The sequence below is a fragment of the Tachyglossus aculeatus genome, chromosome 21 (assembly GCF_015852505.1).
Source record: "Tachyglossus aculeatus isolate mTacAcu1 chromosome 21, mTacAcu1.pri, whole genome shotgun sequence".
Lineage (NCBI taxonomy): Eukaryota > Metazoa > Chordata > Mammalia > Monotremata > Tachyglossidae > Tachyglossus > Tachyglossus aculeatus.
Genome location: NC_052086.1, coordinates 18027799 through 18052906, shown reverse-complemented (window position 1 = coordinate 18052906; position 25108 = coordinate 18027799). Strand labels below are relative to the sequence as shown.

Below are 25108 nucleotides of genomic sequence, written 5' to 3'. Positions count from 1 at the left end.
TCATAACTGGCCACCCAACTAGCCAACTTAACTCCTGCATTAGCCTCCACACTGATTTCCTGGCCTTTAATCAATCCCAATTTGGGGCCATACTCTGCTGACTGGACCGTTTTTCTAATCTGCCTTCCCTATCTACTCTTGCTATCTCACTATTGCTATCTCAACTCTCTTTTCCCACCAGACCCCAGCTCCCACTCTTCATTTTTCTCAAGTTAACCTACTTGTCTTATTCTCACAGCTCCCACCACAGATCTCTTGCTTACACCCTCCTTCTTGCCTGCAACTCCTTTCCCTTTGGCATCCTCCGTTCCCCAGGAAATCTTCCCCATATGATTTCTAATCTCACAAGTGTCTATCTCCCAACTATCATTTTAACACGTCTATGTCACCCTAGCACTTAAGTACACTGCAGCACTTTATGCATATCTTTATATTCTACTACTTCCTTCTATCTTTGATTTCAGTGTTTAACTCCCCTGGTAGATTGTAAGCTCCTTCAGCACTTAGAACAGTGCTTAGTAAGCCCTTAACAAATACCAACATTATTATTATTATCGGGTCTATTAATTCTCTGCACTCGCCCATTTGCTTGGTATCTGCTCGTAGTAAGCACTTAACACATACTACCGATTGATTTGTTTTAAAATTGGCAAAAATGTTTGCAGAATTTTCAACTTCTAGGTCTGAGCCTGATTGTGAAAGAAAATTCTTCCCAAAAATGTTGGTGTTGGAGGCAAAGCACTACCTTTGGCAACGCAGACCTAACTGAAGTGAAAAGTATACACCCATCTTTCTAATCACACACCAATAAATGGAAAAGAAAGGAACATTTTAGTGCCACCTTGAGACTGTACAATTGAAACAGATCATCGCTTCCTATCCATAATTCTGTCTATAGTGGAGGTTGCCTGAAATCTGGACAGATTTTTAGTGGTGGTGGGCAGAACGTTTCTCTCAGAATTTCCCCCCTTTTCTTGGCCCTCCCTGGGTAGTAGCAAGTTTCTACAGACAAAAAAAGCCCTGGTCATGAACAATTGTAGTGCCCACCCAAGTGCCGTACTATTAGAGTAAAAATATTGGACATAGTGCAAATGCTTCTAGATTAATGGCAATCGTGGGAGGTAAGAGGCATTTTAAGGAGATGAGGCCTGGGAATCCAAAGAAAGGGGAAGGTGTGTCGTGAAAGAATATTAACATTCTTATTCTAACATTATTTTAACATAGAGAAAACACAAGAAAAAAGAAAAGTATCCATAGAGACGGAATTCTGAATTAAAATTTTAAGAGAAAATCAATGCTTATGCAATGAGAGCAGTTGAGATTCAATAAATTGAGTCTCGGGGGAACAGAGGTCTTTCTAATCTCCATATTCAATATGATACCAAATGGAACTTTGCCTCCTGAAATTCTGGAAAGTATGCTATTTCATGTATTTAAAATTTTAAAAACAACAACAAAGATCATTGTTTCATTAACAAATCTTTAGGTCACAAATATACAAATGCTTCTATCTAAAAGTAGTTTACAACTAAATCCATCTCCCTTTAACCCATAGTGCAATCTTAAAGGGAAGAGGAATAAAGTGATTCAAGCCTTCATAACCATACTGTGCAGCACAGGCAGACTTATGCAAAATAACCATGGCAAAAAACAGCCACAGCCAGTAGAATGATGCCATTGATGTTCACCACATTTCTCCAAAGGGGCTTTTCTGAAGTGTCTGTCAGCTTCATCTGCATAGCTTCTTCCTCTTCTTTAGACATCTTGGAACCTTTCTTCTGATCCAAACCACAGAACAAAGAATAGGTTTTTTTGAGGCATCCCGGGTTTTCGTCAGCAACTTCTATGTCTGTTTTGAAGAGAAAGAGGAAAAGCCTTGAAATTAAGAGTGGAACTCCAAAGTATCAATGTCCCAATTTCCTAGAGAAATGTTCTCTCTGGAGGACAGCAGTGCCTAGGAATAGCTCCCTTGGACGGGATCAGAAATCAGCAGAAATGAAAAGTATGCAGAATAGCTCTTCAGAGAAAGAGAAAGCTAAGCAACAGTGAGCATGTGAATGGATGACCTGTAAATCTTCGTGTCAGATCCTGCAAGTTTCAAAGATGAAGGTAATTTTTAAATTGTTGCTGCCAAGTGCCATAGCTGAAAAACCCCTCTAGCTAAAAACTTTTGCCGAGTACCCTGTAAACACTTTGATACTTACTCCAACCCCACAGGAGAAAATATTCTTATACTCTGTTATTTCCCCTATCCATTCAATCAATCATTCAATCGTATTTATTGAGCACTTCCTGTGTGCAGGGCACTGTACTAAGCACTTGGGAAGTACAGGTTGGCAACATATAGAGACAGTCCCTACCCAACAACGGGCTCACAGTCTAGAAGCGGGAGACAGACAACAAAACAAAACACGTAGACAGGTGTCAAAATCATCAGAACAAATAGAATTATAGCTATATGCCCATCATTGACAAAATAAATAGAATAGTAAATATGTACAAGTAAAATAAATAGAGGAATAAATCTGTACGAATATATACAAGTACTGTGGGGAGGGGAAGGAGGTAGGGTGGGGGGGATGGGGAGGAGGAGAGGAAAAAGGGGGCTCAGTGTGGGGAGGCCTCCTGGAGGAGGTGAGCTCTCAGTAGGGCTTTGAAGGGAGGAAGAGAGCTAGCTTGGCTGATGAGTGGAGGGAGGGCTTTCCAGGCCAGGGGAAGGACGTGGGCCGGTCTATAATCTATTTTAATGTCTGTCTCCCCCGTAGACAGACCCTGTGAGCAGGAATTGTGTCTACCAGTTCTGTTGTATTGTACTCTCCCAAGAGCTTAGTACAGTGCTCTGCACACAGTAAGTGCTCGATAAATACCTTTGACTGATTTACTGATTGATCTCAAGCAACCATGAATGTGACTGACCTACTGTTCCTTTTATAGCACTCTTCCTTCTGAGGTACTGTAACAAGTTACCAAGCAAATTCTTGATGGTCATCATTCATAGGAATTAGCGTGGCCTCGTGGAAAAAGTACGGGACTGGGAGACAGAAGACCTGACTTCTAATCCCATCTCTGCCGCTGATCTCCTGTGTGATCTTAGGCAAGTTACTTAACCTCTATGTGCTCCAGTTACCTCTCTGTAAAATAGAGATAATATACCTGTTCTCCCTACTGCTTTCATTTTGAGCACTGTTATTATTATTGTTACTTTTATCATTATTATTTTGCATTTGTTGAGCACTTACTATGTGTCAAACACTGTTCTAAGTGCTGTGGTATATACAAATTAATCAGGGTAGACACAGTCCCTGGTCCCGTATGGGGCTCTCAGTGTAAGTGAGCCCCACGTGGGGCAGATTTTGATTATTTTGTTCCTACCATAGGCTTTGGCACATAGGAAGCACTAAATAAATACCACGAACAATAATATCACAAACTAGCTTGTTTAAGAAATATGTTAATCAATCTATAGTGTCTACAGAACTCATATTGTGAAACAGTGCACTGTACTAAGTGTACAGTCTTCTAGACTGTGAGCCCACTGTTGGGTAGGAACTGTCTGTATATGTTGCCAACTTGTACTTCCCAAGTGCTTAATACAGTGCTCTGCACACAGTAAGTGCTCAATAAATATGATTGATTGATTGATTGATTCCCCTCTAGACTATAAGTAAGCTCGTTGTGGGCAGGGAATGTATCTGTTATGTTGTTATATTTTGTATTCTCACAAGCGCTTAGTATAGTGCTCTGCACACAGTAAGCACTCAATAAATATGACGGACTGACTGCTTGGGGTGTACAATATAACTGAGTAGCTATGATCCCTACCTTTAAGGAAGACAGGCACTAAAAATATACAATCGGTTCAATTCTCTTCTTTGGGCTCTGGATAGTGGCTCATGTAATCATGGTTCTGACACTCATATTCCCCCACCCCAATATTCATCCTTTCATTTCCCTAGGCAGCCAGGAAAAGAGAATTCCTCCCCTTTCTATGAACCATCCCCCTAGATTCCTTAAATTGTACAGCTTGGGAAAGTTGGAGTAGCCTAGAGTGTAGCAGGGATTTTTTTTTGGTGGGGTGGTGGCGTGGGGGTCCCCTGCCTCAAAGGTACAGTGATTCTGCTACCTCTGCAGAGGGGAGAGCTTCTCCCACTAAATGGCCAGGGAGAATCCTACAGCAGGTTTCTTTGCTGCAGTTTGCCCCTGCTGCATACCCAAGTGAGGTCACGGAATTATTAGTAAATAAAAGGAGAAGGAACGTGCTCTAGCAGATAGAGCATGAACCTGGGAGTCAGAAGGATCTGGGTTCTAAATCTGACTCCACCACTTGTCTGCTGTGTCACCTTGGGTGAGTCACTTAACTTCTCTGGGCCTCAGTTACCTCATCTGTAAAATGAGGAATAAGATTGTGAACCCCATATGGGACATGGACTGTGTCCAAACAGATTAGCTTATATCTACCCCCGCACTTAGAACAGTGCCTGGCACATAACGAGCACTTAGCAAACACAATTACTATTATTATGATCACTGTCTAGAAGCAGGAATTATTATTATTATTATTATTATGGTAGAATGAGAATCATCAAGCACCTGTTGTAGTGCTTTCTTCCTGTTCCCTCTGGTCCTCCAAACTGTTATCTCCGGCATCCAGATCAATACGTTCCTCTGTTCTATTGCGTAAACTCCAAACCAGACGATAGAGCTATGAGAAGAGAGCATAAGTAATTGAACAAGGCTATAACCCTAGTAGTGAGCACAAAGCAGTCAGTGGAGAAGAGGAGCCTTGTTTAATTCCAACTCATAAAAGGCTCCAACTTTCCTACCTCTGTCCCCTCCCACTGAATCATACTGAATTCATTAATGATACATTAATGATAATGTGTAAATAATTACATTATAATGATAATGTAATAAATAAATAATGATAGATTAATGATAAATAATATATAAAACATACAAAATACATCACAGCTCAAGCCTATTCTCACTATGGGAAATATTACTACTAATAATAATAATAGTAATGATGGCATTTGTTAAATGCTCACTATGTGCAAAGCACTGTTCTAAGTTCTGAGGAGGATACAAGGTGATCAGGTTGTCCCACATGGGGCTCACAGTCTTAATCCCCATTTTACAGATGAGGTAACTGAGGCACAGAGAAGTTAAGTGACTTGCCCAAAGTCACACAGCTGACAATTGGCGGAGCTGGGATTTGAACCCATAACCTCTGACTCCCAAGACCATACTCTTTCCACTGAGCCACGAGGTGTTACCTAGTCTCCTTGTCTATTAGCAAATATTCATTTCAGTTTTTTTTAAAATATTGCCTCAAGAGAAAATAGTGGCAGGGGGATAAAATGCATTTTCTCATTATCAAGTAGTCAATCCCATTAGGTTAGCTTCAGTGATGCCACTCGGTCATAATCATTAAGTTTAATTCATAGTCAGGACTCTGACGGAAAAACCCTTGCTTTACATTTTGTCATTTATTTTTTGTTTGGACCCAAAGCAGGCCAGAATTTTTGAAGACATTTATAAAATGGAAAACTGGTAAAATGTTTGCTTTTTAAAAATCAAGTTATGGATCGCATAAGATTCTAGCCATGCTGGAATATAAGGAAAACATAAAGTAAGGGTCAATTATCTAAATAAGATAAAGCACCCCAAAGAAAATACTTACGTTTTCATCAGGAATGGGTTTAGTTAACAGGGAGATTACCAGAATGATGACAACGGAAATGACAAAGAGGATAATAGCGAAGTACAGGTAGTGCACTTTACAAATAATGTCAGGACACTTGGAGGGTTCCATACAACTGCTTGTGCCATATGCAAACTCTGATAACATTCGAGACAGTCCAATAAGAAATCCAATGACCATTCCCCAGAAGGCACCCTGAAAAACAAAGGCCCAAGGACAAGGTTACAGATGAATTTGGTCAAGGAGATCAATCAATCAAACATTCAATCGGATTTATTGAGCACTTACTGTGTGCACAGCACTGTACTAAGTTTGGGAAAGTACAATAGATGAATACACTTAATACTACTAATAATAATAATGATGGTTTTTGTTAAGTGCTTACTATGCGCCAAGCACTGTTCTAAGCGCCGGGGTAGATATAAGGTAATCAGGTTGTCCCACGTGGGGCTCACAGTCAATCTCCATTTTACAGATGAGTTAATCAGTTAATCAATCAATCAATCAATCGTATTTATTGAGCGCTTACTATGTGCAGAGCACTGTACTAAGCGCTTGGGAAGTACAAATTGGCAACATATAACTCAGGCACAGATACTTAAGTGACTTGCCCATGACCTCTGACTCCGAAGCCCATGCTCTTTCCACTAAGCCACGCTGCTGCTTGTGAAATGAATACCCATTTTCATAAAATCTTGGCATCATTGTCAAATTGATCACTAGTTACAGACTCAAGGGTGTTCTAGCATGTCAAAGGATAAAAAAGTGAGGGAACATAGATTATCAGAATGCCCCTAATTTTCTCCTGGGGACCAGCGAGTAGTACTGAGGACACGGTACCCCATTTAGGGCAACTGAGGGACCCAGGGCTGCCTCAGAATCTAAGTATTGGTAATAGGATTTAGGTAGTTGAGTATATACCTAAACTGTTTTTGGAGTTCCTGGGGGTCAAACTGTATCTCCCCCACCCTTCCCCCTTCCCCTCCCCAAAGCACTTGTGTATATTTGTAAATATTTATTACTCTATTTTATTAATGATGTGCATATAACTATAATTCTATTTCTTCTGTTGGTATTGACACCTGTCTACTTGTTTTGTTTTGTTTTGTCAGTCTCCCCTTTCTAGACTGTGAGCCTGTTGTTGGGTGGGGACCGTCTCTATGTGTTTTCGATTTGTACTTCAAAAGCACTTAGTACAGTGCTCTGCACACAATAAGCACTCAATAAATACGATTGAATGAATGAATACTTGCCAGAAGGCATTCTGGACAAAAGTATGTCAGGTTCATGAAGGGTTTGGATAAATTCTAGAATGTGAGGACCTGTTATGGCCTCCAAGGGAATAAGTTCGGGAGTAAAAAGGAAAGTTAGGCATGAAAGTTTTAGGGCAGAAGCCAGGAAGGGAGAGCTCTACACTGTTCCTCTAAGCTTCCTAGTTCTTCTATTTGGAGGCAGAAGATTGAGCTGGACCACTAGTCTGACCAAGTAATGGCAATTTTTATATTGTTTCTAGGTGGTGGCAAACTAGGGCAGTGTTGAAGGGGGAAAGGGAGAACTTCATCTTTGCGTGGATTTTTTCCTAAATTTAAAGTTAATTCTCAGGGAATTTCCCATCTATAATCTCCACTCCATGGATATAGTCCCCCTGAATAAATTTATACTGTGAGGAACAACCTCAAGAAGCTCAAAAAGATCCACAGAAAGTCCTGCTGTCCTTCCTTCCAACTTTTCATACTGGCATTCTCGTGTTGCAACCAGCTTGTCCTTCCTCCTGCTCTCTTTCTTCGTAAATTATTGATCTGTTTCCCCCATTAGTTTGCAAGCCACTAGAAGGCAAGTACTGAGGCCCAAGCTTATGGAGTCAGCTTCATTGTTCTCCAGGCAACAATTTATCACTGTACCCTAAGCAGCACTCTGGAGTTATGATCAATCTGACAATTTCCTCTAGCCCTCAAGGTCATAAACTCACTGCGGTCAAAGTATGACACTAGTTATTGTTGAATTGTACTTTTCCAAAAGCTGAGTAGAACGATCTGCACATTGTAAATGCTCAATAAATAGGATTGAATGAATGAACTTTTGAAAAATCTTTTTTTATCAGTTCAAATAATACCACTGCCTTTGTTACTCCTACTAATCTCACATGCAGAACAGCACCAGATGCTATAAAGAACAAACATAACTGCCCACAAGAGTCAGCCCTCAAATGTGTACTACGCACCAAAAGATGCCTTCTTTGAGTATGAAGGATAACAATATATACACATACAAAAGGGATCATCTATCTAGTAAAAAAAGATTTCATTCCCACATTTGGAGTTAAGGAGTCAGAACTCCAGAAAAACATATAGTCACAGTCAAGGTCTTTTAGGCTGTGAGATCCATTTGAGGCCATACTGTGTTAATAATAATAATAATATTGGTACTTGTTAAGCGCTTACTACGTACCAAGCACTATTCTAAGTGCTGGGATAGATACCAGTTAGTCAGGTTGGAAACAGTCCCTGTCCTACATGGGGCTCACAGTCTCAATTCCCATTTTACAGATGAGGGAACTGAAGCACAGAGAAGTGAAGCGACTTGACCAAGGTCACGCAGCAGACAAGTGGTGAAGCCGTGATTAGAACCCATGACCTTTTGTCTCCCAGGCCCATGCTCTATCCACCTCAGCACGCTGTTCAACGTGATTATCTTGTATCTACCCCAGCACTTAATGCAGTGCTTGGCACACAGTAAGACCTTAACAAATACCATTATCATCATCAAGGTCTCAGGGCCGCATACCTAACTTGCTAATTAAAGCAAGAAAGGGAATACTGTAAGGAATGCCCATGTGTTTAGTGAATGATGGAAAAGGCTGACTCTGAATGTATAAGAGGGACTCCCTAGTCTCCTCTGTCTGATCTTGAAGAAAAGAGAGGGAAGAACCCAATTGTCTAGGAAAGTGCTACTCAGGAGGAAAATATTCTGAGAACAAAGATAAGAGTTATGGAGGGCAGGGAAGTAAGGGTGAAGTATATGTGTTTATGTTCCGTGACCCTGTGTGTTGGAGGAATTATCCATAAATTACAGATTCATTCATTCAATCATATTTATTGAGAGCTTACTGTGTGCAAAGCACTGTGCTAAGTGCTTGGGAGAGTACAATATAACAATAAACAGTCACATTCCCCACCCACAACGAGCTCACAGTCTAGAGGAGAGGGAAAAGAGTAGAGCATGAGGATAATTACAGAAGCACTATGGGGCTGGGGTCAAACCCTACTATAGCCATTCACTGGGAGATGTGAAATCAATTCTGATAAGATCGATCACATTCGAATATTCAATCGTATTTATTGAGCGCTTACTGTGTGCAGAGCACTGTACTAAGCACTTGGGAAGTACAAGTTGGCAACCTATGGAGACGGTCCCTACCCAACAACGGGTTCACAGTCTAGAAGGGGGAGACAGACAGCAAAACAAAACAAAACATGAGGTCAGGTGTCAAGTCATCAGAATAAATAGAAGTAAAGCTAGATGCACATCATTGACAAAATAAATAGAATAGTAAATATGTACAAGGAAAATAAATAGAGTAAAAAATCTGTACAAACGTATATACAGGTGCTGTGGGAAGGGGAAGGGGGGTGGGAAGGGGGAGAGGAAAAAGGGGGCTCAGTCAGATATCACACTTTAGCTCTCCTGACATTTCAGACAGCAGGGTTATTGAGTGTACACTTGGGTCCGTGGACTGTACACCTTAGTGAGGGATGGGAACTGGGTCTAATCTGCATGTATACCCTACTGAGATCAGATAGTTATCTATTTAACTGGGAGCAAATTTTCAAATGACGGGCTATTGAAAAACTTAAGAAAAAATAGCTCCTTTAGAGAATGGTACTTATAAATAACAGTGGGAACAGGAAATAATCTTTCTGTTTCTTTAGAAACCCTCTATGCTACTCACAGGCTCGTTGACCCTCTTGCAGAAAACAGCCAGCAGGAAAACAGCACCAATGGGGGGGCCCAAATAGCTGGTGATTGACTGGATATAGTCAAAGAGCTGTCCACTTTGAGCTGACTGCACAATGGGCACCCAAGCGATGCTAACGAAAATCAGTCCTACCATAAATATCCTGCAAATAAAACCAGTTCATTAAATTCCAAGAAGCCAGATATTTGCCCCCCCTCCCAAATAATCACGAAAAGCAACCAGCATTAATCAATTCATATAATAAGCAAAAACACATATTATCGCTATTTTACTTTGATGGGGTTGGTTATCTTTTGGCCTACTGATCTCAGATCATTGACTGCTTCTTCGATTGCTAGTAACTTTTTTGTTCTGAAGTATCCAAGGTGGTTGTCAACCCATCCCAAATGCACTATGGCATACCTAGGCTCAGAATAAGGATTGTTAAGTGTGGTTTATCTCAATAAGCATACATTTGCCCAATAATAATAACAATAATAATGATGGTACTTATTGTACTTTCCCAAGTATTTAGCACAATGCTCTGCACATAGTAAGCACTCAATAAATGCCACTGATTGACTGATTAAGCATTTACTTTGTGCCAAGCACAATGTTAAGAGCCAGAATAGATACAGTATAAGATACTCCATAGATATCACCTTTATTTGGGATAGTAAAGTATCTAGTCATGAATATCAAAGTAGATTTGTTTCACAAAGTTATTTTGTTTCACAAAGTTATTTCAAATGGTTGATTATAATAATGATAATGATGATATTAATAATAATATTTGTGGTATTCATTAAGCCCTGCTATATACTAAGCATTGTTCTAAGTGCTGGGGAAGATGCAAGCTAATTAGGCTGAACATAGTCCCTGTCCCACATGGGGCTTATGGTCTAAAATGGAGGTTCTATAGCCATTGAATCCCCATTTTATGGACAAGGCTGCTGAGGAGAAGTAAAATATTTAGTGAATGATTCATTCATTCATTCAATCATACTTATTGAATGCTTACTGTGTGCAAAGCTTTGTATTAAGTGCTTGGGAGGGTACAATACAACAACCAACAGACACATTCCCAGCCCAAAATGAGCTCACAGTCTAGAGGGGGGAGACAGACACTAAAATAAATAAATAAATAACAGATCTATACATATGCGTCGTGGGGATGGGAGAGAGGATGAATGAAAGGAGCAAGTCAGGCCAACGCAGAAGGGAGTGGGGGAAGTCAGGGAAGGCTTCTTGGAGGAAATGTGTTTTCAATAAGACTTTAAAGTGGGGAAGAGCAATTATCTGTCTGATAGGAGGAGGGATGGCATTCCAGGCCAGAGGTAGGATGTGGGTAAGAGTTTGGAGGCGAGACAGGTGTTGATGGCAGAGCCTACGTAGTCCACCTGGTTGACACTAAAATTAGTATATAAGAGGGTTTCTCAGTTCTCCTCTGTCTGATATTGAGGAAAAAGAAGGAACTGATTATCTAGGGAAGTGATTCCCAGAAGGAAAGCATTCTGAGAGAAAAGATGATATTTATAGGGGAGAGAAGTAAGGGTGTGGTGTATGTGCTTATATGTCCCTTTGTACTGGACGCTTTGGATGCAATCAGTCAATCGGGCAAGTGGCAGAGCGGGGATTAGAACCGGGTCCTCTGACTCCCAGCTCCATGTTTGTTCTGTTAGGCCGTGTTGCTGGCTCAAAAATAAGTGGGATATTAAAACTTGTTCTCTTCTAGATCATTTTTATGTCCATGAATTTAATATTGAATGCCCAAATCCTCAAATTAGAATATGCTACTCGGCCTTTCTAGGTTATTGAAAATTGCATGTAACACTCATGTGTCAACAGAATGGTAGCTGAAGATCAGCATTAATATATGTCAACATTGGTACATGAGAAGGTGTGTGGCCTAATAGAAAGAGCACACAACTGGAAGTCAGGAATCCAAACCTAATCTGGTTCTGAAACGCGGTTGCATGTAAACTTGTGCAAGTCACTGAACTTGCCTCAGTTTCCTCATCCGTTCTCTCCACAACCTTAGACTGTGAGCCCGACACAGGCCTGGGACTATGTCTGATCTGATTTGCCCTATAGTAAAGTATAGGGCAAATAGTATATGCCCTATATGCCCTATAGTATATGCCCTATAGTATAGTATATGCTTGACATATAGTAAGCACCTAATATCACAATTATTATTATTATCATTATTATTGCTGTTATTACTGCATCTAAGAATGTGGCAATGGGATTTGCATTAAAATAATCTAAGGGTTCCATGCAGATAGGTGGGAGAATTTCACTTGCTGGCATGTACAATTTTATTACTTGTAATTTTACATAATGGTCCCACCTGTTAAACAGGCCAGTCCTTGTATTCATTTTTCTTCATTTGCCCTGTCCTCCTCCTGCACCTTCCTCCTTCCACCATTCCTGCTTACCTTCGCTCACCTGCAGCTCTTTAAACCCCCAAACCAAAGCTCCTCTACACATACACACCCCCCAAAATCCAAATCCACCCTGTGCATTTTTTAAACTGTGTCTTGAAATGGCCACCCGTTTGTTATTATTATTATTATTATTAATATCAGTGATGCATGACTGCGCCTGTGAGACATGCACCCAAGGAGACACACGTGTCAATGACAGAAAACCAATGAAACAGTAGCCAATATCAAAATTAAATGAAATGAATATCACTGCTATTATACAATCTGACAACTCCAAAATGGAAAACAACATTTAAAACGGGAACAAAGCTTGCCTTCCTAAAATTAGTCTCTACATTCCATATGAACCTACATGCAGCATTAAAAGACTGCTGTGTCTGCCGTGTGACCTTAGGCAAGTGACTTAAATTCTCTGGGCCTCAGTTACCTCATCTGTGAAATGGGAATTAAGAGTGTGAGCCTCAGGTGGGACAGGGCCTGTGTCCAACCTGATTCATTCTCGCCTGTCCCGCCACCGACCCCCGGCCCACGTCCTTCCCCTGGCCTGGAATACCCTCCCTCCACACATCTGCCAAACTAGCTCTCTTCCTCCCTTCAAAGCCCTACTGAGAGCTCACCTCCTCCAAGAGGCCTTCCCAGACTGAGCCCCCTTTTTCCTCTCCTCCTCCCCATCCCCCCCACCCTACCTCCTTCCCCTCCACACAGCACTTGTATATATATTTGTACAGATTTATTACTCTATTTATTTTACTTGTACATATTTACTATTCTACTTATTTTGTTAAGGATGTGCATATAGCTTTAATTCTATTTGTTCTGACGACTTTGACACCTGTCTTCATGTTTTGTTTTGTTGTCTGTCTTCCCCTTCTAGACTGTGAGCCCGTTGTTGGGTAGGGACCGTCTCTATATGTTGCCGACTTGTACTTCCCAGGCGCTTAGTACAGTGCTCTGCACACAGTAAGCGCTCAATAAATACGATTGAATGAATGAATCTAGCTCTGCGCTTAGTACAGTGCCTGAAACGTTGGAAGGACTTAACAAATGCCATAAAAAGCACCAACATAATTAGCCACTGGAGGTCACTGTTGTCCCAAAGATAAAAACTGTTATCCCATTCATTCATTCAATCGTATTTATTGAGCACTTACTGTGTGCAGAGCACTGTACTAAGCGCTTGGGAAGTACAAATCGGCAACATGTAGAGACGGTCCCTACCCAACATTCATTCAATCGTATTTATTGAGCGCTTACTGTGTGCACAGCACTGTATTAAGCACTTGGGAAGGACAAGTTATGTTGCCAACTTGTACTTCCCAAGCGCTTAGTACAGTGCTCTGCACACAGTAAGCGCTCAATAAATACGATTGATGATGATGATGATGACAAGTCAGCAACATATAGGGAAGGTCCCTACCCAACATTCATTCATTCAATCATATTTATTGAGCGCTTACTGTGTGCAGAGCACTGACCATTTGATGATGATGATGATGATGGCATTTGTTAAGCGCTTACTATGTGCCAAGCACTGTTCTAAGCGCTGGGGGGATACAAGGTGATCAGGTTGTCCCACGTGGGTCTGACAGTCTTAATCCCCATTTTACAGATGAGGTACCTGACTTGGCCAAGGTCACATAGCAGATGTGGTGGAGCCGGGATTCGAACCCATGACCTCTGACTCCAAAGCCCGGACTCTTTCCACTGAGCCACGCTGCTTCTCTAGGACTGACGTTCATTCTATTTTTCCAGGAATTGGACAGTGACAAGGCTCCCCTTACCTTCCTGCTATCATGAGCTCTCTCTCAGATGCCTTTTTTCGGAGTTTGGTATAGATGTCCATGGTGAACAGGGTGCTGGCGCTGTTGAAAATGGAGGTCAAGGAGCTCATGAGAGAGGCCATCATTACTGACAACATCAGACCTCGTAATCCTGGAAGAGAAAGAAAGCTTTGTAAGATGAGGACTATGTCTAGTAAGTACAAGAAACCTCTTCTCGATGCCTTGCCAAAAATGCTAGTAAAGTTAAGCCAATCCCCCTCTAGACTGTAAGATGGTTGTGGACAGCGAATGTGTCTGTTTATTATATTGTACTCTCCCAAGCACGTAGTACAGTGCTCTGCACCCAGTAAGCACTCAATAAATACAACTGACAAAAAGTGATGAAGAACAATTTTTGCATCCTGACATCTTGACAAAGCAGCGTGGCTCAGTGGAAATAGCACGGGCTTTGGAGTTGGGGTCCTGGGTTCAAATCCTGGCTCCACCAATTGTCAGCTTTGCGACTTTGGGCAAGTCACTTAACTTCTCTGGGCCTCAGTTCCCTCATCTGTAAAATGGGGATTAAGACTGTAAGCCCCCCGTGGGACAACCTAATCACCTTGTAACCTCCCCAGAGCTTAGAACAGCGCTTTGCACATAGTAAGCACTTAATAAATGCCATCATTATTATTCTTTTACAAATTGGGGTTTGTTTGAAAGGTCTCTAATGCAAGAGATTCAGGCTAGGGAGAGTGCTGTTTCCCAGAGAGTGTATACACTTTGGGAAGACACTAGCTAGGCAGCTTTGAGGCTTGGAGGAGAGAAAAAGCTTCTCAGTGATCACTCCCACATTCTCCAGTACACTCAGGTTCTTAGAAAATGCCTAAGTTGCCTGTCTTTAGCTGAGCTCCTACGTTTAAGAAAAGGACCAGCAATCCTTACTTTAGCTATTCACAAGTAATGCACACTGGGGAAATTCATTCAATCGTATTTATTTAACACTTACTGTGTGCAGAGCACTGTACTAAGTGCTTGGGAAGTACAAATTGGCAACGTTTAGAGACGGTCTCTACTCAACAACGGGCTCACTGGGAAATGACCTATGGATATTTTCACTGGCTCTCCCCATTCTTTCCCTCGGTACACATTTATTTATTTTGACTACTCTAGTTGTATTTTTTTTGTTTCCTGAATTTGAAGGTAAACTCCTTGTGGGCAGGGAATTTATCACTTCTTTATTCTGTATGCCCAAACACCTAGTGCGGGGCACTGGTTCAAAGGGGCGCTCACGAAATATTACTATTACTACTCCTACTACTACAAGTCACTTATTTAACTTCTCTGTGCCTCAGTACCTTCATCTGTAAAATGGGAATTAAATGCTTGTTCTCCCTCCCTTTTAGACTTCTAAACTGAGAGCCCGTTGTTGGGTAGGGACTGTCTCTATATGGTGCCAACTTGTACTTCCCAAGCACTTAGTACAGTGCTCTGCACACAGTAAGTGCTCAATAAATGATTGAATGAATGAATTGTGAACCCCGTGTGGGAAAGGGACTATATCTGATTATCATATATCTGTTGTAGCACTTAGTACGGTGTTTGGTAAATGCTTAGCAAATACTACTATTGCTGCTATTATTATTATTATTATTACTTCTACTAAAACTTTCAATACCACTACTATTTCCTCAACAACCTGAGACCATGCCATATTTGGGGGTTGCAAGCCCTGAGAGCAAAAGAAATCTAAGCTATTGTAATTGTACACAGAGGATGAATACATGCATTCCATATCATCCTTCTTCCCCTGCCAGCCCCTAGAAGGATTAGTTGTTATTATCATTATTATTACTATGGTACTTGTTAAGCACTTACTATGTGCCAGGCACTGTTTTAAGTGCTGGGGTAGACACAAGTAAATCAGGTTAGACGCAGTCCCTGCCTCACAGGGGGCTCACAGTCTAAGTAGGAAGGAGTAGGATTTAATTCCCGTTTTACAGATGAGGTAACTGAGGCACAGAGATGTCGAGTGACTTGCCCAAAGTCACACAGTAGGCCTATGGCAGAGTTGGGATTAGAACCCAGGCCCTCTGACACCCAGGTCCAAGCTCTTTCCACTAGACCATGCTGCTTCTTTGTACACATTTGCGATGCCTCCCCCGATAAACCAAGTCCTGGTTCTTAAACTAATTATATCATTTCTCTGTCTGTGTACAGTAACCATGATACAAACTCAAAAGTGGCAGGTCTGACTGAATCGTCTGGATCCCAGAGTTAATCAGTCAATCAAAAGCATTTATTATCTACTATGTTCAAAGCACTTTATTAAGGATTTGAGAGAATGCTTAGTACTTAGTACAATAAAATTAGTAAACATGATACCTGTCCTCAAGGAATTTACAATCTAGCTGGAGAGAGAGACTCTAAAATAAATTACAGATATTATTGATTGATTGATTGACAGGAGGAAGTAGTAGAATATAAAGATATGGACATAAATTGTACAGAGTGGAGGGGAGGGTTCGAATCCCGGCTCCACCACATGTCTGCTGTGTGACTTTGTGCAAGTCACTTAACTTCTAGGAGCCTCAGTTACCTCATCCGTAAAATGGGGATGAAGACTGTGAGCCCCACGTGGGACAACCTGATCACCTTGTATCCCCCCCCAGCGCTTAGAACAGTGCTTTGCACATAGTAAGTGCTTAACAAATGCCATCATTATTATTATCATTATTACCCAAATGTTTAGGTGGTACAGAATTTATTTATTTATATTACTACTTTCCTTCTCCCCCTCTAGACTGTAGGCTCTTTGTGGGCAAGGAATGTGTCTACCAGCTTTGTTATATTGTACTCTCCCAAGCGATTAGTAACAATCATAATAATAATGATGGCATTCGTTAAGTGCTTACTATGTGCCAAGCACTGTTCTAAGCACTGGGGTGGATACAAGGTAGTCAGGTTGTCCCACGTGGGGCTCACGGTCTTCATCCCCATTTTACAGGTGAGTTAACTGAGGCACAGAGAAGTTAAGTGGCTTGCCCAAGGTCACACAGCATACAAGTGGCGGATCTAGGATTAGAACCCACATCTTGTGACTCCCAAGCCCGGGCTCTTTCCGCTAAGCCACGCTGTTTCTCTAAGTATAGTGCTTTGCGCACAGTAAGTGCTCAGTAAATACCATTGATTGATTACAGAAGTGCTTATGTGACAGTAGGGAGGATTTAAGATGGGGAAAATTATACGAAAGGCCTCCTTAAGAGATGTGGTTTCAGAAGAGCTTAGCAGTTGGGGGAGAGTAGTAGTCTGGCAGATTTGAAAGGGGAGGGAGTCCCAGGCAGAGGAAAACAACGCTGACTGAAGATTTGAGCAAGAGGTCAATAACAGGACAGGTAAGGGCAGGACACAATGAGTGGGAGTAGCTTAAATGGAACAGAATGTATGAGTTGGTGGCAGAGAGAAAATACAGGAGGAAGAGAAATGATGCAGTGGCTTAAAGCCTAAGGTCAGGAGTGTCTGCGTGGTCTGGAGAGGAATGGACAAGGATTTGAGGTTTTTGAGGACATGTGCAGAATGGTGTCTTAGAAAATTCTGAGGTGTGGACTTGAGAGATAAGAGACTGCAGCTGCCACCCAACTTTTCTGTGCCTCAGTGACCTTATCTGTAAAATGGGGATTAAGACTGTGAGCCCTTTGTGGGACAGGGACTTTATCCAACCCAATTTGCTTGTATCCACCCCAGCGCTTAGTCCAGTGCCTGGTTGTTGGATAGGGACCATCTCTATATGTTGTCAACTTGTACTTCCCAAGTGCTTAGTACAGTGCTCTACACACAGTAAGCGCTCAATAAATACGATTGAATGAATGAATGAATGAATGGCACATAGTAAGGGCTTAACAAATGCTGCAATTATTATTATTACAGTTATTATTATTACTGTTATCTCCCTGATCCCATTCTTGTCCAAACTCCTTGAACTTGAACTTGGCTTCTTCTCCGCCAACTCTCTCCTTGACTCACTACAACTGGGTTGTTCACTCACACTGAGTTAGTACTTGCCAAGGTTACTAATGACCTCCTCTTAACCAAGTTCAATGGCCTCTACTCTGTCATAACTCTCCTTGATTTCTCTATGGCCTGTGGACCATTCTCTCCTCCTTAAACGAATTTATGACTTCAGATCTGTGGACACAGTTCTTGCCTGGTTCTCCTCCTACATCTTACTGCTTGGGGATTACTGCTTCTCAGTCTCATTCACTGAGTCCTCTTTCACTTCTTATCTGTTAACCATAGGCATCCATTTATGTTCTGTTGGAGGTCCTCTACCCTTCTCCCTCTTTATTCACTCGCACAGAGGGAGCTCATCTGCTTGCATAATTTTAGTTACCACATCTATTAGGAGGACACCCACATCTACCACTGTAGCCCTAACCTCACTTCTAGTCTACATTCCCTCATTTCCACTTGCTTCACCTCAAACTCAGCATGTCTAATAGTGAGCTTCTAACCTATCTTACTAACCTATTCCTTTGCCAAACTTTCCCATCTCCATCAATAACAAAATCCTCCCCGTTCCAGAAACCCACCGCCCTGGTGTTATCTTCAAATCTGCACAATCTTTCGGCTCCCACATTCAGTTAACTGCAAAATCTTACCAGTTCTCCCTCTTCAACATTTCCTGGATCTACCCCTTCCTCCTCACCCAAACAGATGCTCTCTTAGTCCAAGCTCTAGTCATAGCTTGCATTATCTAGACTGTAAGCTCCTTATGGACCAAACTCTGTTATATTGGACCCTCCCAGGCACTTAGTACAGCACTCCACACACCATAAGTAGTCACCTAGTGAACAGAGCATGGGCCTGGGAGTCGAAAGGACCTGGGTTCAAATCTCAGCTCCATTACTTGTCTGCTGTATGACCTTGGGTAAGTCACTTAACTTCTCTGTGCTTCAGTTACTTCATCTATAAAATGGGGATTAAGACTGTGAGCCCCAAGTGGGACAGGGACTGTGTCCAATCTGATTAGCTTGATTACCCCAATCAGTAAAATTTATTGAGCGCTTACTGTGTGCAGAGCACTGGACTAAGCGCTTGGGAAGTACAAGTTGGCAACATATAGAGACAGTCCCTACCCAACAGTGGGCTCACAGTCTAGAAGGGGGAGACAGAGAACAAAACCAAACATATTAACAAAATAAAATAAATAGAATAGATATGTACAAGTAAAATAAATAAATAGAGTAATAAATATGTACAAACATATATACATATATATAGGTAAGTACCCCAGCACTTAGAAAAGTGCTTGACACACAGTAAGTGCTTAAATACAATCATCATTATTATTACTAATTATTATTAATAATAATAATACATTCAATTGATCAATCGATTTATAGCAGCCTCTTCACTGGTCTTCTTGCCTCGGGCTTCACTTCAAACTGGTACCCAGATCTCACCTTCCTGAGCTATCCACTCACCACCATGGCTCTCCACTCCTCCAAAAACTTCAATGCTACCCATATCCCTCCCCAGCAAGCAAAAAAAAGCTCCTCACAATTGGCTTTTTCACCAGCTCTCCACATTTTACATGTTGGCTCGCTTCATCCGCTATTCCCCATTTCTTCAATTCCTCCAAGCTCACCTCCACACTTACCTTGTTCTCAACTCTCCAGCCTCAGATCCCTGGCTCTTGCTCTCCAGGCCAACTGCCCCCACTTCCTGGAACTCTCTCCCCATATAAATCAACCAGACCACAGCCCTTTGGAGATCTCCAGTGCTTGGCACATAGTAAGCACTTAACAAATACCATCATTATTATCTCCAAAAATCCTGCCTCTTCCATGAAACTTTTCTCAATTAATTGATAATTTTGTTTTGTCAACCCAAAGCCACCCATAGCATTTATGTATTTAATTCCAATTCTCAGCCTTTATATACATATAAATATTTTATTCAAATCTCTACCTGGTTATTTCAATCTGACATATTTGTATTACTTCCTATTACATCTATTACCTTCTAGACTGTAAGCTAGTTGTGGGTAGGGAATATGTCAGTTTATTGTTTTGTATTGTACTCTCCCAAGTGCTTAGTACAGTGCTCTGCACACAGTAAGCACTCAATATGACTGAATGAATAAATGAATGCATCCTTGTTGGTCCTCCTGTCTTTGTAAATAAGTTTTGCCTTTCGCTTTCCCCCATTATATTTTAAGTTATTTGAGGGTAGGGAACATGTCTTGCTTTCTTTATCCTCTCCCAAGCACACCATAAGCACTCAATAAATACCACTAATTGACTGAACTCAACTTTATATGCACTATGTAAGTATGTCTAAGTAGGTACTTCTCTGGGGATGATAAAGACATTCTTATCCTCCTCCCACCTCTTAGAGCACAAGAATGTTATGTGGCATTCTTACATGAGCTGTGTTACGAGGGAACACAGTGTTCCATTTGGGAGCATGAATGTGGGTTTTTTTAGGTCTGGTTAAGTTGGGACTAACTAGTTAGTCAGTTACATTTTTTATTAAGTGGGCTTTAGGCCCTACTTATGGCTGCTAAGGGGTATGCATCCAGAAATTCTGCTGTCATTGTAGTCGCCCCCATTCCTCTTCAACTGCAAAATTTCCTTTCCCAGTTGGGCTTCAAAAAGTCATATTGAGGAGTTATATGGTGATTGCTAAAGCAGGTAGCAGTGCCAATATAGGTGCTGCCTGGGGAGAAATTCTGAATCTGATTTCAAGCAGGCAATGAGGGATGAAGTGGAGGGAATCTGCTTTGACCTCAGTTGGGAGAACAAGGTGCAGGAGTGGTGCTCCTTAATTACTCTATTAAATTAACACATACTCTAACTCTGTGAAGTAAGTTAAATATTCTCTACATTTGGAGAAGGAAAAATCAAATGACTTTCCCAAGGTCACATATCAAGTCCACGGCAAAGGACTCAAAGTCCTAACTTCCAGGCCTGAACACTAACTCATTGCTGTTGACTGATCTGGTTTACACCATTAGCAGCTTTCCAATTTTCAGCTCCAGTGCTTTAATGCAGACCTATCTGTTCACTCTCAGCAAATACCCTGCATTGAGCTCTTTGGATCATCCTGGGCAGGGGTATGCGTTTTACTGCTCACAACAACTCTTGTATTCTGTTGGAATGCTGTATTGCTAACCTTTCCACATAGCCTTGTCCAGGATGTTGAAAATGTTGCAAGTGTACCTTAGAAGACCCTCCTATATGGGGAATGTGGCTACCTACTCTACTGTATTGTATTCTCCCAAGTTCTTAGTACAGTGCTCTGCACACAGTAAGCACTCAGTAAATACAGTTGACCGATTGATTGATTGATTGATATGGAGAAGGGAGAGGGAGCGTGTGTTGCCTTTGACTGCAACTTACCCCGTCATTTCCATGAATATGCTGCCAAATTGCTGGGCAGTAGAGTGCTTAAAAAAAAAAAAAAAAGCACTCGCAAAGGCTAACCCCATGAGCAAGTGAGGAGCATAAACACTGTCACAGCCTTTGAGCTCGTTGTGGGCAGGGATTGTCACTGTATATTAATAATAATGATGGCATTTGTTAAGCACTTACAATGTGCCAAGCACTGTTCTAAGCACTGGGGTAGATACAAGGTTATCAGGTTGTCCCATGTGGGGCTCACAGTCTTAATCCCCATTTTACAGATGAGGTAACTGAGGCACAGAGAAGTTAAGTGACTTGCCCAAAGTCACACAGCTGACAAGTGGTGGAGCCGGTATGGGAATCTACAACCTCTGACCCCAAGCCCATGCTCTTTCCACTAAGTCACACTGCCTCTCTATTCTCTTTCCCAAGCACTTAGTTACAGTGCTCTGCACACAATAAGTGCTTAATAAATACGATTGAATGGAATACGATTGAATCAGCCCTCCCCTTTCTCCATCCCACTCCCTGGCACTGAGTAATTGACTGACCAGCTGGATAACTGTGCTTAAATAAGAAACATGATTATCCAGTATATTATCCCTCAAGACAGTAAGTAAGTTCCTCCCTCTAGACTCTAAGCTCCTTGTGGGCAAAGACTATATCTACCAACTCTATCATATTATGCTCTACCAACCACTTAGAACAGTGCCCTGCACACCGTAAATGCTCAATAAATACCACAGATTGATTGAGAAGCCAGATAGAATGAAATCATAACTGTGCCACAAGCAACAAAATGCGAGGTATTGTATTATCTATCACAGTCCTCAGGTCACTGACTCAAGAAGCAGTGTGGCCTATTGGAAAGAGAGTAGGCCTAGGAGTCAGAGGACCTGGGTTCTAATCCTGGCTCCACCAGGTACCTGCTATGTGACCTTGGGCAAGTCACGTAACTTCTCTGTGCCTCTGTCCCTTCATCTGCAAAATGGAGGTTCAATACCTGTCCTCCCTCCTAGATTGTGAGCATCGCATGAGACCTGATTATGTTACGATGATGATGATGGTATTTGTTAAGCACTTACTATGTGCCAAGCACTGTTCTAAGCACTGGGGTAGATACAAGGTAATCAGGTTGTCCCGTGTGGGGCTCAGTCTTAATCTCTATTTTACAGGTGAGTTATCTGAGGCACAGAGAAGTGAAGTGGCTTGCCCAAGGTCATACAGCATAAAAGTGGTGGAGCCAGGATTAGAACCTACAACCTCTGACTTCCAAGCCCGGGCTCTTTCCACTAAGCCACACTGCTTCTTGTGGCTTATATCTGCCCTAGCGTTTAGTACAGTGCTTAAGACATGATAAGCACTTAACAAATATATTATTCTTATCATTATTATTATTAAAGTTCATTTGCCTTTTCGATTTTCCTTCCTTCTACTTCCTTTGGTCAACTTATCTAGGTTATATAACTCCTAAAATCCATTTCTAGACCGTGAGCCCACTGTTGGGTAGGGACCATCTCTATATGTTGCCAACTTGTACTTCCCAAGCGCTTAGTACAGTGCTCTGCACACAGTAAGTGCTCAATAAATATGCTTGAATGAATGAATGAATGAATTTGGCCTAGGAGTTGAGTTGTGGTCTTTAAATAAAATGTATAGGGGGTCGTGTTCAATGGTTAGGGAATTTTTTCCACTCATTATTCAGATCAGGAAGAATTTCTGATCCATCTGTCCTTCAAATTCACTTAAATGAAGTAAATATTAACCAAGTAGGTTAGGGTTCAGAAATCCAGGTATTCAAAAAAACTAGGCTCCTTTTTCAGACCACCCCTTCACAGGTGTCTCCTTTCTTCTAGAAAGAAAAGCCATTCTTAAGGAAAATACTGGTGCACACCCTTGGCTTGGATTGTCCTAATACTTTCATAAAAGACAGTCTTTCATAGAAGACCTGTCCTAATACAATTCAGCTTAAGCTGAAGGTTATCCAAATCTTTGGGTGGACTATTTTCAAAGCTTAAACAAAGCCAAAGTCACTTTTCTTAGCCAGAAGAAGAAAAATTCAAGAATGACTTACCATTGGGCATAAGCTCTACCACCAATGTTGGGTAAGCAATGTTGGTACACCCAACTTCAGTGCCACAGTATCGCTTACATTCTGAGGGTATAACGCAGGCCACTTTATCTGAGAAGAGAGACAGAGTTCATATTAGTGAGTTAGCCCAATTCCAAAATTCCCAATTAGGACAACAGGTCTGTAAGCTCACTGTGGGCAGGGAACGCCAACCAACTCTGTTATATTGTACTCTCCCTAGCACTTAGTACAGTGTTTTGTGCACAGTAAGCACTCAGGAAATATGATTGATTGATTAACAGGTAGCATGTAAAGAACCAGGAGAGGAATCATAGATCTACAGTCCAGGTCCTGTGTGCTCACTGGGCATCCCAGGGAACTAACTTTATGGAGATAATCAGCTCCCTTTTCACAGATTTCATTCATTCATTCAATCATATCTAATGAGTGCTTACTATACGCAGAGCACACTGTGCACTTGGAAAGTACAATTCAGCAATAAAGAGAGACAAACTCTGCCCACACCGGGCTTACAGTCTAGAATGGGGAAGACAGCCACCAAAACAGAATTACAGCTATATCCATAGAATGCTGTGGGCAGGGGTGTGGGGGAGAGCAAAGGGAGCTAGTCGAGGTGATGTGGAAGGGAAGGAGAGCTGAGGAAAAGGGAGGCATTGGGAAATTTGGGAGCTTTGGTCAAAGTTTCACATTCTGGGGAGCAAGGCAGACAGCTACAACTAGCATGTTTGGTCCCTTATTGAGGGCTAGAAAGCAGGCAGATGCAGCACTTATAATAATAATAATGATGGCATTTGTTAAGCGCTTACTATGTGCAAAGTACTGTTCTAAGCACTGGGGAGGATACAAGGTGATCAAGTTGTCACACGTGGGGCTCACAGTCTCCTAGACTGTGAGCCCGCTGTTGGGTAGGGACCGTCTCTATATGTTGCCAACTTGTACTTCCCAAGCACTTAGTACAGTGCTCTGCACACAGCGCTCAATAAATACGATTGCATGAGTGAATGAATGAATGAATAATCTCCATTTTACAGATGAGGGCACTTATGTACATCTGGGTAATTTTACTTATTCATATTAATGTTTGTCTACCCCTCTAGACTGAAGCTCACTTTGGGCAGGGAATATGTCTGTTATATTGTTGTATCGTACTCTTCCAAGTGCTTAGTACAGTGCTCTGCACACAGTAAGTGCTCAGTAAATACGACTGACTGAATGACTGACTCACTGATTGACAAAAGCCTGCCAAGGTTAAGACTCTAGCTTGCCCTCTTCTGCAGTGGCTTAGCTCATTCCATCTTGGGCAGCCATCTGGCTCACCACTTCACTCCCACGGTCTGGAAAGTAATTTAAAACATGAGTAGAGTGGCTTAATGGAAAGAGCCCAGGCTTGGGAGTCAGAGGTCGTGGGTTCTAATTCCAGCTCTGCCACTTATCAGCTGTGTGACTTTGGGTAAGTCTCTTAACTTCTTCGTGCCTCAGTTCCCTCATCTGTAAAATGGGGATTAAGACAGTGAGCTCCATATGGGACAACCTGATTACCTTGTATCTACCCCAGTGCTTAGAACAGTGCTTGGCACATAGTAAGCGTTTAACAAATACCTTTATTATTATACCAAGAAGACTAAGTAGGCAGAGAAAAGGATCTCAGTGTTTAGGAAGCTCACTTTTCTCTTAAAAGTAACAGAACAATGGAGTGTCAGTGGGTTTTTTTTTCCATTATACTTTGTTTTTGTGGGTTCCCAGG

General features: G+C 41.7%; 1 protein-coding gene across 1 annotated transcript in view; it reads right to left on the bottom strand.

The window, feature by feature from the left end:
- Positions 1 to 7: 7 nt before the first annotated feature.
- Positions 8 to 25108, bottom strand: part of LOC119942091 (sodium/glucose cotransporter 1) — a 70662-nt gene continuing 45561 nt past the window's right edge. The window contains exons 10-15 of the mRNA XM_038762747.1: positions 23347 to 23454; positions 13891 to 14041; positions 9654 to 9822; positions 5684 to 5899; positions 4591 to 4702; positions 8 to 1849 (exon numbers count right to left, since the gene is read on the bottom strand). Coding sequence (XP_038618675.1) covers positions 1626 to 1849; positions 4591 to 4702; positions 5684 to 5899; positions 9654 to 9822; positions 13891 to 14041; positions 23347 to 23454 — 980 coding nt within the window. The 3' untranslated portion in view covers positions 8 to 1625. The remainder of the gene's footprint in view (positions 1850 to 4590; positions 4703 to 5683; positions 5900 to 9653; positions 9823 to 13890; positions 14042 to 23346; positions 23455 to 25108) is intronic.